Source organism: Notolepis coatsorum (assembly GCF_963971535.1).
Source record: "Notolepis coatsorum genome assembly, chromosome: 13".
NCBI lineage: Eukaryota > Metazoa > Chordata > Actinopteri > Aulopiformes > Paralepididae > Notolepis > Notolepis coatsorum.
Window position 1 is genome coordinate 108530463 of NC_140177.1, and position 14222 is coordinate 108544684.

The window sequence follows — 14222 nt, forward strand, 5'->3', positions numbered from 1 at the left end:
ATCGTACAAATACTGTACCTGGGAACTGTGTTTGACTGTAAACTGAAGTTCAACTTAAATACAGAGTCTATTGTTAAAAAAGGTCAGCAGAGGATCTACCTGCTGAGAAAGCTGAACTATTTTAATGTTAGTGCGTAGATCCTGAGCACTTTTTATAGTTCTTTTATTGAAAGCCTCCTAACTTTTTCTTTAAAGATAGGAACAGCCTACAGTATATTGTGAAAGTGTGCTCCAAAATAATTGGAGTAAAACAGAGAGACCTATGTTCTCTCTGGACGGACCAGGTGGTCAAGAAGGGGACGAGCGTCACTAATCAACCCCTCCACGCTCTGTCTCAGCGGTTTTCACTGTTGCCTTCTGGCTGCCGTTATGACGTCCCACCAAGTAGGACCAACCGCTACGCCAAATCTTTTGTCCCCTCGGCTATCAGACTTTTAAACACAGACAGTAGTCATTTTAAGTAGCCTTTTGCACTTGGTTGTCTGTTTTTACTTTTACTTTGCTGGATTGTGTATCACATGGAGTGTTTCTCTTTTTTTTGCCATGCTGTCGTTGAGATGTTTTGTTTTGTTGTTAGTTTGTCTTTGTTGCTTGTTGCGTATGAAGCTGCAAATATGAATTGCCCCACGCGGGATCAATAAAGTTGTCTGAATCTGAAGGATGTGCCATCAGTGCATCGATGAAAATCATCCGGCAGTCACATCTCGTTACAGGACTCCCGACAGACACTATGTACATAATGGATCGCTTTCTAAACTTAATAATCGATATGATTTCGGCGTTTATTGCGACATACAAACCGGAAATGGACCTAGGCGATCGGCGTCGTATAATTGGGATCTTTCACCGCTAGTCTCATTGGCCCACGGTAAGAGGAATATAACGTTATTTTCAACCCGATTGTGCATTTCCTCGTTTGCAAACCATCTGATCAATATATCCACCCAACCTACATAAAGCATTTACTGATGAATTATAAACGACCCCCCCCCCTTTCCTCCGTGCATGATGAGGCATAATGTATACCGATCATATACATTTGAGTTTTTTGGTGTAGCGTGTATGGGGGGGAAATGGCAATCGATAATCTATATATTCTTCAGGGCCTATAACTAGCGTTTTTTGGAATTACAGCAGAAAAGATTAAAAACATACTTATATTCTAGAAGGTATTAACACAACAATGTATGAATGAAAAAGTATAACGTTCCCACATCCTGAACGATAGATAATCGATGTTGAATGGGCCATAGTAATGTCAATATAGCAATAAAATTTTAAAAGTTATAGCCCTGCAAAGAAGGTAAACATCTCCATATGCTTACAGCGCTGGCAGAGAGGGGCATGAGATGGGCATAACCCCCGGCGGGCAATGTGTTAACATACTGTCATTTTTCTAAACTTGTTTTTTTGTTCATATTTTAGCATGCTACTCCTTTACCTTTACTTGAGAGTACCGTTACCTTTACTTGAGTACTGTTACTTTTCGTACTGTTCATCCCCCTAAACTAAAATGTCATAGGTAACAGTATCCACTCAGGGGCGTAAGCAAAATATTCTGGGCCCATGAACATGATGAGTGTCTGCCCCCTGTGCAATGACCAGGAAGGGAATTGGCATAACGACTCAATTGGGGATGGAAGAAAAATGATAAGACAAAACATATTTTTTTTGCATTTCATTAAATTGAAGAACTTTCAAATAATCAGAACTACATAACTAGATGAAAAGTAGAAGAAAAGATGGAAGTCATAATAAAATAAATATGTCAGAGTCTGTCATTTGAAGCATTTATTCCAATTTGACGAAGCCATCAGCAGTTAGTTTGGAAAATTACATTCACAATGTTCCATTTACACAATGTACTGTAACAGGTAAACTGTCAACCCCCCAGTTCTGCTCTTTATTCCACAATCAGTTGGTTATAGAATCATAATACAATAGTGATCATTCCCCATGTATCTCGAACACTCAAGGCATACTTACTTACTTATATTTACTTACTATTTGTACAATACATCTTCACTCCATCGTCCATCCATTCATCCCTCCTATCCACATGCACACACATACTAAAGCTGTACAGATTCATTGATAAAACATACATTTTCAAAGAGGCTGTTCACCTTTATATTTATTATTAATTTACCAAGGAATTGCAGCCAATTACCGTTGGTTTTTCAAGTTGATGTTGTAACCAGTACGAGATGATTTTGTTCCAAAACCCCAACAGGGTATGGGATATAGAATGTGGTTGTCATATCAACAGCCTTGGATGTTTTAGCAACGACTTTGGTCGGCTTCCAGCCTTTCAGGAAGAGAACGAGTTAGGGGAGATAACGGAAAGAGAGAGAAAGACAAAAGAAAGAAAGAGAGCAACGAGAAGAAGGAAGTAAAGAACGGGATGGTAAAAAGAGGCAGGGGGTGCTCTTCAACAAAGGATCGCAGAAGAGACTCCTGTAGACAGTAGGTCCTTGTTCTCCAGCCACAGTTCACTCCACCTGCTCTGCGACGTACACACATCAGAGACATAATGAAAGTGCTGCTTCATGCAGAAATCAACTCTCTGGCCCCTAAGAGTGGAGATGTGTGATGGTAGAAAGTATTAGTCAGAAGGGAAAAACAGCTTCCGAGATGAAGACAGATATATATATATATATAATATATATACACACAAACAGGATAATCCTCTGTCTTTATAAAGTAATGACACAGCACTGTAGATACGGTGCAGCCAGCATCACCAACCTCCATCATCTCCAACACTGATAGCTCTTGGAGGAGGCTGCTGAGTACAGTTCATTCCTCTACTGTCCTCCATAGGAATCAGCTTCTTCTCCTCAGTCTGTAGTCGTAGTGAGAAGTGTGCTTGCCCATCTATTGGCCCATAGGAATCCAGTGTAAGGATAGGTGGGTGTCATCTTCGCAAGAAAAGTGGCACAAATCCAGACATGGAGAGAGGGGATGAGAGTGCGGTCAAGTGCAAAAATAGTCAACACTTTTTGGTCATCCATACATCCGGCTTCAGGTTCACAAGACGTGTTGTGTGGGTTTGGTCCGAAGGTCGCCAGGGGAAGCTGGTGACCGTGGCTTGGGTGGATATCAAAGGGAAGCTGCACTGGGCCAGGCTAGAGGAAAAACGGCTCCTCCTCTGGTTGGTCTACTTGCTGAAGATGTCCTCGTACTCCAGTAGGATGAGCTCCACTATCTGGTTCTGGTAGACCATGTGGACGGCCATGTTCCAGGTCTCCGTCTCGGGGCGCAGCAGTGTGGGGCCGAACACGATGGCCACACTCTGGGTAGTCATGCGGTTCTCCTCGCCGTGGTCAATCACCCTGTGAATCGCAATCCATTTAGTCACCGAATACTATGAATGCGTCTTTGTGACAATGGTGTGAAGACGTGAACAATTTAGAAAGATTGTGTTTGTTCGATCTACGCTCGTTAATATTCAAGATTGTGTCCCGTTGTTGGCTCACCTGCATGATCGCATGGCTTTGTTTAGAAAGTACAATTTATTCTTCAAATGGCAAATGGGGAAACACAACTGGACAAATAAAAAGGTAAAAAGTAACAATTTCACTTCTGATTTGGAATATTTCAAACACACCTGGGTGTGAAAGTGCCCTAAATCTAGTCTGCTGTCAAATAACAGAAAGTTACCGGTAACCTCATGGAAATGTTGATCAATGAGTTGGCAAATTAAATGTACTTAACAACTTTAGGATGATTGCTACTACTACCGTATGAATCTTGAATAGACCAGTCAAAATAAAAGCCATGAAAAGCGTGAAAGCGTGGCACTTACCTCCTGAGGTGCTTGAAGAGAACCTGCATGGTGTCGTGGTTGGGCTTTGGCAACTGTTTGACCAGCTCTTTGATGGACTGGACACGATGCTTGTATTCTGGAATCTCTGCAAGTTCAAAACAAAGCAATACATGGGTACTTCCTTTATAAATCTACAGTAATCCCACCCTGGACCTGGCAAGCAAATCATTTTTAGTGATGTATATCATTGTTTAAAAAATTTGACAAATGCACAATAGAAAGCCTGGGGAAGATGCTGCCTTGCTCAGATTCAAATGAGAATTTTAAAGAGTGTATATGGTACGAACTGATGGCGTTGACAAAGTCATGGAAGAGAGCGAATGAGAAGAGAGGTTCTGGCAGCTCTCTGAAGTACATCTTCAGGGCCCCTGTGGTCACATGAATGTCCTCCCACTTCCCGTCCTCCAAGCTCACCTTCTCATCTGGATGGATGGACAGAGGTGCACGCACACGCACACACACACACGATTGCATACTGGAAGTAAATTGGTCGCTATTCTGGAACCTATTTGTAGCAGATGCACAAGTCTGGAAGAATCACTGAGTGCTATTGTCATAGAGTTACAGAGATTTGAACACACTGAAATAAAAGTTTTCATTTTCGTCTGAATTATTTAGCAAACAGATGCCTGCAGATCTATCTACTCTATAGTTATGAGCTGAAAACACTGCTGGGGGCATAGGCTTAGCATGAAGTCTTACCTAGAACATGTCCAAAGTCGATAACAATATCACAAAAAATGTGTTTTACACGTTTTTACACATTTTAGACATCTTTATGTAATGGTATGCTTAGGCGTTTTTCCAAAAAAGGAGTGAGAGGAGTCAACATTACCTCAGTCCCCTCTCCCCACTAATCTCTGTCACATACACCACCCCACCCCTTCCCTACACACAGGGAACAAAGCACCCGCCAAACACCAATGGCGTGTAGATTTCCTCTTTGGCTGGTCAATTACAGAGGCTACTCAGCCACTCTGGCGTGTAAAATAATTGGGAGCCATATGAGCATATTAGAGTATTATATCAGGGCTATACAGTTCGAGCATTTCACTTGCATTTGCCTCTAAAAATAGATTTGTGCGAACCGGAAAAATCATTTAGGAGCACAGTGTGCGAGTAAATCGTCTTGCGTAGTGGGCGTGTCAACAACTGCGCAATTGTCATTTCATAGGCACGGAGCAGCGCGGACCAGCTTTGTAACTCATCTCGAGTCTGCTTCTATGTGCAACGAAAACTCCGCGAGCAGCGGTTCAAACATGCTTTGCATCCTCGCCAGACGCCAGTCCTGTATACCCACGTCGCTCTAAAAAACAATAACTACTGTAATGCTATCTGCTAACTGAGTACTCCAACTAAGCTAACCTGCTAACGCTAACTACTGCTAATGCTAATCACTGGGGACGCTCAGAGGCATAGTGAGGGAAGGGAGGGCAGAGAATCTCTGTCTCTCTCCGTCTTATCTGTGTGTGTGTGTGTGTGTTTCGCTCTCTCTCCCTCTCCCTCTCTCTCTCTCTACATCTCTCCTGAACCTATTTCATTCAAAAGGAAGATATTGATGGACAGTAGCTATAGTATATAGCTCAGTAGCTGTAACAGAATAATTGTATTAATTACTATTGATTAACTATTATTCAATAGCATTTAAATTATAATGAATTAAATAATTGTATAAAGAATTTTCCATGTTCTGTCATCTAATAATATATTCCATTACCTTTCCTATCTGTATCTGTATCAAAGTCAAAATGTTGGTATTGTGACAACAGTACAACATACAAAAGCAGCTTGACAACCGATATCCTTTGTGTCTAGTAGGCATGGGCCAATGTGTGATTTTGGTGATATGTGCTATTGCACAGATGTTGACCATATGCACAGTATACGCACAGTATATGCATGTTATAAATAGTTTGTTAATAAACTCTGTTACTTGAAAAATATTCACTGTGCTCCTAAATGTCTTTGTGTGCTCCTAATTATTTTTAATTTAGGAGCACATGTGCTCCCTGGGAAAAAGGTTAGCGTAGAGCCCTGTATATAGTAATAATAATAACCCATGGCGATATACTAAAAAGCTATTTCAAATTTTTGGCTGGTAAAATCTGCCTGGCTGGTAAGCCAAAAAGTAAATTTTGTTCCCTGCCTACACATACACGAACAAACCCTCAACCCCCAGAAGGAGCGACAACAAAAGATCAGCGCAACTTGCACTCCGGAGAGGCGAACGTTCATTCTCTTGTGTACGGTACGCTTTTACCGCTTCTCTGTCTCAGAAAACCAACTCAAGTGTCGTTCTTTTCAGAATTTCATTGGCTACAAAAAAAAACTGTCAATCATTTTCAACGTCAGAGGTAATTGGTCCGATCACTGGTAGGCGAAACCGGAGGTGGTAACTTTTTCTAAACTGACGCTCGTTGGCTGTTTGGTCTTATAACCCAAAATTGGAAGCACGTAATAAGTAGGGGGTGTCAATCTTAGTTTTCAACCGAAGTATTGGTTCAGAGACACTAAAACAGCGGGACGCCGTCAAACAAGGGCAAATGCGCTCTGATGTATGATGGCCCGAGGGCGGAACGTTAAGAGGTTAAACCATGTGTTATATCTTAAACCATGTGTTATATCCAGGGGTGCAGTCGTAATATCAGAACTGCCTGGACGCCACATGCACGCACGCGCGCTCCCGCGCAATCGCGCATACATGTTCCCTCGCGTGTGCACAGACCAGCTCAAGCAAACCCCCCACAGGGCTTGTATTTTGGTCTTGCACGTCTCTTTCTTTGTTGTGCTATGCAAAGACTAGGTGATAAATGCCGGGTACTTGGCGCACGGCGCGACAGTAGAGTGAAAGTTGTGAACGCATTTTTGTGTGCGAAGCCCAGTTTCTGTATAACTGCCAGGTTCCCACTCACTCTGTAAACCATGTGTTATATCTCACGCAAAACAGGAGCATAAGTTACAGCCTTAGTAAGACAGGAAGTGCAGTACCGTGATTGACAGCGAAGCGCAGTTTCTGTATAACTGCCAGGTTCCCACTCACTCTGTACAGCCCATCCACACATAGACCTGCAGGACAGCATGAAGAGAAAAGCATCATTACAGGCACCCATCCACAATGCTGAGATCTCACATCCATGGTAGGGTGGTTAGGGAGAAGGGCTGCTGGACTGATCCACAGTACTGACTGTGTGCCCTTGAGTGGGGACATTTCCAGAGTTTAAACTTAAGGGTTAGAGTGTTGCCAGAGTTTAAACTTTAGGGTCAGGGTTAGGGCGTTGCCAGAGTTTAAACTTTACGGGGGTCAGGGACAGGGACTTTTGCTTGCACAATGCTTTTTGTGACTTTTGCCATGGAAGTAGAGACACATTTACAATGGGAATTTGCAAGTTAGGCTATTATTTTTATTATTATTAAAAAAAATTGTAATTCTATTTATTTTTGGGCTTTCTATATTTTTCACCCATCCCAATTTAGTCGTTATGCCAATTCCCTTCCTGGTCGTTGCACGCATTGCCCCACTGTCGGCCTGGGGAGGGTGTAGAACTACCACATGCCTCCTCCGATACATGTGGAGTCACCAGCCGCTTCTTTTCACCTGACAGCGAGGAGTTTCACTGGGGGGAACGTAACGCACGCGGAGGTTCACGCTATTTACCCCAGATCCCCTCCCTGCTGAACAGGCGCCCCGACCGACCAGTAGAACAACCAGGACACATACCCCACCGTCTTCCCACCCGCTAACACTGCCAATTGTGTTAGTAGGGACGACCGCTGACAGCTGGATTCGATCCCCCAGAGTCTCTGCGGTGGTAGGCAAGTGCTTAGTCCACTGCACTACCCAGCCGCACCTATTCTTTTTATTTTTATCGTTATTTGTGAACATGAACAACTATCTTGTGGGAAAGGACTATGAGCAAACATTAAAAAATATTTCTAAAATGATTCTAAACAAATTCGGGTAATGGGACAAGATGTTCGTTCTTTTGTATTTGTTGGGGGGAGGTTCTTCAAGCTTGAGGGTCTGGGGACGCCACTGCCCGTGAGCATGAACATCTAACACCCATGTATGGTATGTATGTGTGTTCCAACCTGCTCCTCAAGTTTCAAGTTTCAAGTTTCTTTAATAGTTGTCATACAGAAGTACAGAATACTTTCATACAAAATGCTTCTTACTGTTACGCTCCAGAGACTGTGCTAGACAAGATAGTATCAAATAACATAGTATAGCATGTAATTTAGAAGTAGAAAATGAGGTCACAGTGTTCAGTATAGACATATGTACAATGTTCGATGCAGAATAGACGTAACTGAGTTACCATATAATATACAATACTATGCAGTGTACTAATGTACAGTACTATATAGTGCAAAGCAGAAATGGGATGAGGTACAATTTAGGTACAATTTACAGTAAGGTGTACGAGTTGTAGTGCAATCCTTCATCAATAAATATAAAGTGTGGGGAGTGGGTGCTACAGTGTGTTTGTTTAAAGTGAGTGTGTGCGTGTGGATGTGTGTGCTATGTGCGTTTGATGGTTGTTGTGTAGTGTTCATTGTTCGTTTAGCAGCCTGATGGCCTGGGGATAGAAGCTTCTTCTGAGTCTTTCTGTGCTCGCCTTGAGACTCCGGTATCGCTTGCCTGACCGCAGCAGTTCAAAGAGGCAGGATAGTTCAAAGAGGCAGGATAATTCCTAGGATAGGAATTCAAAACTAGCCAACATGAAGGGCAGTTCAGTTACAAAATCCCATTTCAGTCAGTCAGTCAGTCAAACAGACAAATGGATAAAGCATATGGACCCACAAATACTAAGCATATGGCACATTGATAAAACGATCACTGATGCCCACCATTATTCTCCACGTGGTCGATGCACGTCTTGACAAAGCTCGGCACAGCGGTGTTTTCCCCCTGACACAGGCTGCTCAGACTGCAGCCAAATACCTGGTCTGAAGAGAAACAGACGTAACCGTTAGAACTACAGTCCAAAGTACTCAAGGACAGTTCCCTGGTGCCAAGAGGAAGCATGTTGGGCAGTACACAGGTATTATGGAAAAATCTACATGTTCACCCTCTTACCTAGTGTAGTATTCCTTTACTCCATTTTGTATTTTATTTTTTTATTATTTTTTAAACAAACACATAAACGAACATGACAACACACAATAGGATATACAAATACACATATGCTCCAGCTCGTACCCCCCTCTCCCGGACCCCCCATTGGATAATCCAACCATTATAATTTGTTCCTAACCAGACACTACCATTATATGCTGGCTTTTATTCTCTCCACCACTTCTAACCACATTGCCATTTTGGATTCATTGAGACCCAAAATTCTAGCTGTTGATATTTCTTGATAAATCACATCGAGATATGTAAGAATCCAGACCTTACGGCAAATTTTTTCCGGTTGAAACCATTGTGATGCTATCAGCTTTTTAGCCACTGTGATACCGGATAAAACCAATCTCTTTAGCTGTGGAGGTACTGCATGCTCAAAGACATCATTCAGCAGTAATACAGAGGGGTGTACAGGTATATCCAGAGTTAAGAGATTTGACAATTGCTGGGTCACTTCTTTCCAAAATATCTTAACTGGTGGGCAGTCCCAGTACATGTGCATAAATGTCCCTTCGTCCCCATTTGTACATAAGGAGCATTTGGAGTCTTGTTTAAGACCCATTTTGTTCAGTCTTATAGGAGTTAAGTATGTCCTGTGAATATAGTTAAGATTGATTTGTTGATGGTCCGGGTTCCTTGATGCAAGGCGTACGTTTGCCCAGGCTTCTTGCCAGTCAAAGTCTATCTCCAGGTCTGGTATATCCCTCCTCCAGACTGAGTCTAGATGTAGGGTTTCATACGAGGCCGTTAGTAATTGATGATAAAAATCTGAAACAAAACCTCTCGATGTCTCTCTTTCATAGAAGAATTTGTGGTATCTGTGGTGTACAATTGGTATCCTTAATGGAACACTGTGAGCCTTCAAACATGCCAATAACTGTGCGTAAAAATAATATGAGGACTTGGTGAGATTAAATTTTTTGCATATCTCATCAAAACTACAAAAACCCTGTTTGTTGAAAACGTCTCCTAATGTGTGTATGCCTTGCTTTTCCCATCTAGGGAATCTTATAGGTTGTTTTCCAATCAAGAGTGCATTGTTATTGAATAAGGGAGTATGATTATGCCATTTATGTGGGATAGAGTCTTTTTTTTGTGTTTCACGCCATATCCGGATTGCATGAGTGATTATGGGGCCAAATTTCCGTTCGCATTGCTTAATTGATAATTTGGTGTACACTATGTCCTTCAGCCTATGTGGAGCTACTATATTTTCTTCTAAATTTCTCCAGGATACTGATGCTTGGGGATCAAACCATGTTGTCAGTGGTCTTAAAGTGTATGCCTTAAAATAGTGGTGGAAATCTGGAAATGCCATACCACCGTCTGCTTTGTTTCTCTGTGCGGTGGATCTTTTTATACGTGGTGGTTTGTTATTCCAAATAAATTTGTATGTGGAGGAGTGTAATTCTTTCCAGTAACCCTTCGGAGGGGGTAACGGTAGCATTGAGCTGAAGAAGTTGATTCTAGGTAGGACGTCCATCTTAATTATTGATATCCGTGCTTGTACTGAGTTTTTAAGTTTTGACCACCTGACAAGGTCGTATTTGATTTTGTTTTGGATTTTTATGTAATTGTGCTTCACCGTTTGGCTTATGGTAGGGAATATTTCAACTCCCAAACATCTAAAGTGTTTTACCATCGGTATCTCTTCTGGGAGGGTTATATTTCTTTTTGCAGGGGCGTTAAGTCGGAGGAAGGCCGACTTCGGCCAATTTATCCTAAATCCCGATAAATCTCCAAAGTCCTCAATCAACTTGAGAAGATGAGGCAATGCGGTGTTGGGGTTTTGCATGAACAGTATTACGTCGTCCGCATATAAACTAATTTTGTGTTGTGTGCCCTTGATTACGATTGGTTCTATGGATTGGGATTGTCTTATATATTGTGCTAAAGGCTCTAATGATAGATCGAATAGTCCGGGACTAAGGGGGCAACCCTGTCTGGAAGACCGTGATACTGGAAAGATTTCGGAGGTGATTGTACCTGTTGTAATCATGGCCGATGGGTCTTTGTATAATACTTTAATCATATCAATGAATCCTTTACTCCATTTTATGATAAACCAGCTTACTGGCATAAATTCTGTAGCATACGGAGAGCATGTTTTGTCTGGACCAACTCTAACAACCAACTCTCTCATAACAGAATATTAGGGACTAGCCAGATGCAGCTTATCAGTGTTCATCCCACGCTTTTTACTATAAGGCTGGAAGTATCCTTGGCCTTGTGGCTCACTTCGCAGATCGTCTTTCGCTCTCTGTATCGAACTGAGACTCTGTGCACAGAATAAACAATATTCCCCCCCCCCCCCCCCCCCCTATCCATTGACTCAATCTCAATTTCTATAAGCTCACTGGACTTGGTCAAATCATTTCCCACAACACAGGCCACATAAGTAAAACTCCAATTCCAAATAATTACAGTAATTACATTTCAATGAAGTGTTCAAAAACACATTATACAACGGTTAGTTTCAACCAAGTAATTTGATTGGACAAGAGGCATTCCATGAGTGTTGATAAAGACAGCACTGGACCTTTAACTATACATCACTCGGTTTTACATGCATTCTATCTTAGAATAAAATTTGTTAGATTGTAACAAACGTTGCACCCCAAGGATGAACATATTTCCACAAATAACATTTCATTTCATTATGAATGGTGTCAGAAGAGGACAAAAAGGAAGGAAAGAAGACACAAAGTAGTAAGCTAGTGTGCAGGAAAATCTGCATGTGTTGCTTGGCAACAGTCCAGTAACAATCCAGTTGCGGAACTCAATAAATGATTAAATAAACAAACAAATCATAATCCGTTGTCGCTTATTACCGTTAACTAATAAATGGCGATTGTAGAACTGTTGTATAAAAGCAATATCACACTCATGGCCGTACTGTTATATTAAATATCAGCACAGCTGTGATTATCTTCAGTATAATAGCAATTCCTGTCATGTGATATTGCTTAAATACCAATTCAATAAGGTGTTAACTCATTGGGTGCCATTACACCGCCAAGCGTTGAGTGCCAATAACAAGTATACTAGTTTTTGGATCCTTTTATCTTTTTCCTTTGATCCCTGTTTTAAACATCCAGCCGAATCTCCCTGGCACAACGTTGGAATTGCAATGATGATCGAAATCCGCCAGGTGGCAGTATCGCCTACCTTATGAACATCATGGGCCAGCTATTAGTGTGTTAGTACCAGCCCCCACAGCCCCCAAACAACTAGGTAGTCGTTGTGAGCAGCAGTGAGCAGGACACGTTGGACAATCGCGATCGCCTAGAGCGAACTATTGGATATTATGAAAAAGACAAAATGGATTATATGGATGATGATTATGGACGATAAGGTACGTTGTTGGACTAAGCACTACTGGTAAAACATAAAACAAGTATAATCAAACCAACCGATGAGGAAACCTATTCGGCTCCATGGTATAGTCTGGCCCGAGCACACAATAGTAACCTGGCTGCAATGTAATGGCGAGCGAACAATTGGATATTATGAAAAAGACTAAATGGATTATATGGATGATTATTATGGACGATAAGGTGCGTTTGTTGGACTAAGCACTACTGGCAAAACAAAAAACAACTATAATCAGGGCGGCTACGTGGCGTAGTGGGCAAGGCGCTCGCCACGAAATGCTGGAGACACTGGGCTCGTCAGTTCGAGCCCAGCGCTCCACATTTGCTTTCAGTTTAGCTGGTCGTCCGTACTAATACACATTGGACGTATTAGGGGGTGGGAAACTGATGGGTGGGGATCGGGCGTTGTGGACAGCGACTCCTACAGGACGGTTGGTGCGCCTGCGCAGTAGAATCAGGAAGTGTCGGGGGCAGCGTGAGCCTCCCACGCGTTACTCCTCGCCACTGAGAGATCGAGCTGCGCAGGTGAAAAGATGCGACTGCTGTTACCTCAAGTACCGGAGGGGACTTGTGCTATGTATGACTTAGTCCACATTGCAGCCGGCTTGTGGGAGGCAAGAAACAGCGTCCGTGACAGGGGAGGGTTGAATTGGATGATACGAAATTGGGATGGGAGAAAATATAGAAAATGGGAGAAAAAGTAGATAAAAAAAAAATATATAATCAAACCGACCGATGAGGAAACCTATTCGGCTCCGTCTATAGTCTGGCCTGAGCAGATGAAGAAGATGGATGAGGGCTACCTAACGTTATAAGTATTGATCCTGTTCTGACACTTTTGGACTCGAAGTGAGAAATGGAGTACTTCTAAACCAAACGTAACGTCTATTTTACGTGTACTTTACCGAAACTCCATCATAAAGCATGCGTTTATATGATCGCAGCGTCGGATATACGACCTCCCCCCCCCAGCTTTGTGAAGAAACAAGGTCATTTGTTTACCTTTGACCTGGCAATAATATAGGTTTCAAGCAAGCAGCCGCGGGATTTGCGCATACGCTGCACAAAACACACTTTATCTCACGATCTAGAAAACCAGCCTGGATTTTAGTGAAACGAGGCAATGTTTAGCTTGGAATTGTGAACGAACAAAGGTACAGTATGTAGAAATTAAGGGTGCACCGATATGAAAATTTGCCACCGATACCGATTGTTCAACTAACACAATCGGCCGATACCGATACGTGTGGCACATTTTATTTATTTTTTATATATATTATATATATATTTTTTTGGAAACTACTGTATATGTGCACGAGCGCCCATATATGTCACCACCACGTTAACCTGAGACGTGAAATTAAGTACCAACATGGATTGCAGTCAACAAGGCACTTATCGGCCGATACCGATACCCGACCGATACATCGGTGCACCTAGGGCTGGGCGATATGGAATAAAATCATATCGCGATAACGATATGATAATTTTATTTTATTTCTCGATATCGATAATTATCGAATTGTTATAAGTATAAAAAAAAAACATTTTTTTTTTTTTTTTTTTTTAACAACAGATGTATGTTTATTTTGCAGCAATTCTTTGTCATTGCCGCCATCTTTAGTGTTACATCCCCTCACACTCCAGTTCTCCGGCTGCAGCTGGTTTAAAAGCTAAAGTAAACCGGCTTCTCTGCTGGCTGTGGCTCCAGAGGAGTTGAACAGTTCTGGCTCTGCTAGTTTATTTTCGATCTTTTGGCGCTTTTTTGGTGGACAAACCACCTCACATGTGCACTGTGACTCGTGACTGGAGTCTAGTTCTGCTAGCACACATAGCCTACTGTGTACAGACGGTTTCAAAATGTATTTTAAATTAGAAAGCAAACAAAATAAAT

At 42.0% G+C, this 14222-nt stretch overlaps 1 protein-coding gene across 6 annotated transcripts in view; it reads right to left on the bottom strand.

The window, feature by feature from the left end:
- Window positions 1–1787: 1787 nt before the first annotated feature.
- LOC311239645 (rho GTPase-activating protein 12-like) overlaps window positions 1788–14222 on the bottom strand; it is a 192376-nt gene continuing 179941 nt past the window's right edge. For all 6 annotated transcript variants that reach the window (XM_084328028.1, XM_084328027.1, XM_084328026.1 and 3 more), the window contains 5 exons: window positions 8678–8776; window positions 6818–6895; window positions 4117–4251; window positions 3809–3914; window positions 1788–3335 (listed from right to left, as the gene is read on the bottom strand). In XM_084328028.1, coding sequence (XP_084184154.1) covers window positions 3161–3335; window positions 3809–3914; window positions 4117–4251; window positions 6818–6895; window positions 8678–8776 — 593 coding nt within the window. In that variant the 3' untranslated portion in view covers window positions 1788–3160. The remainder of the gene's footprint in view (window positions 3336–3808; window positions 3915–4116; window positions 4252–6817; window positions 6896–8677; window positions 8777–14222) is intronic.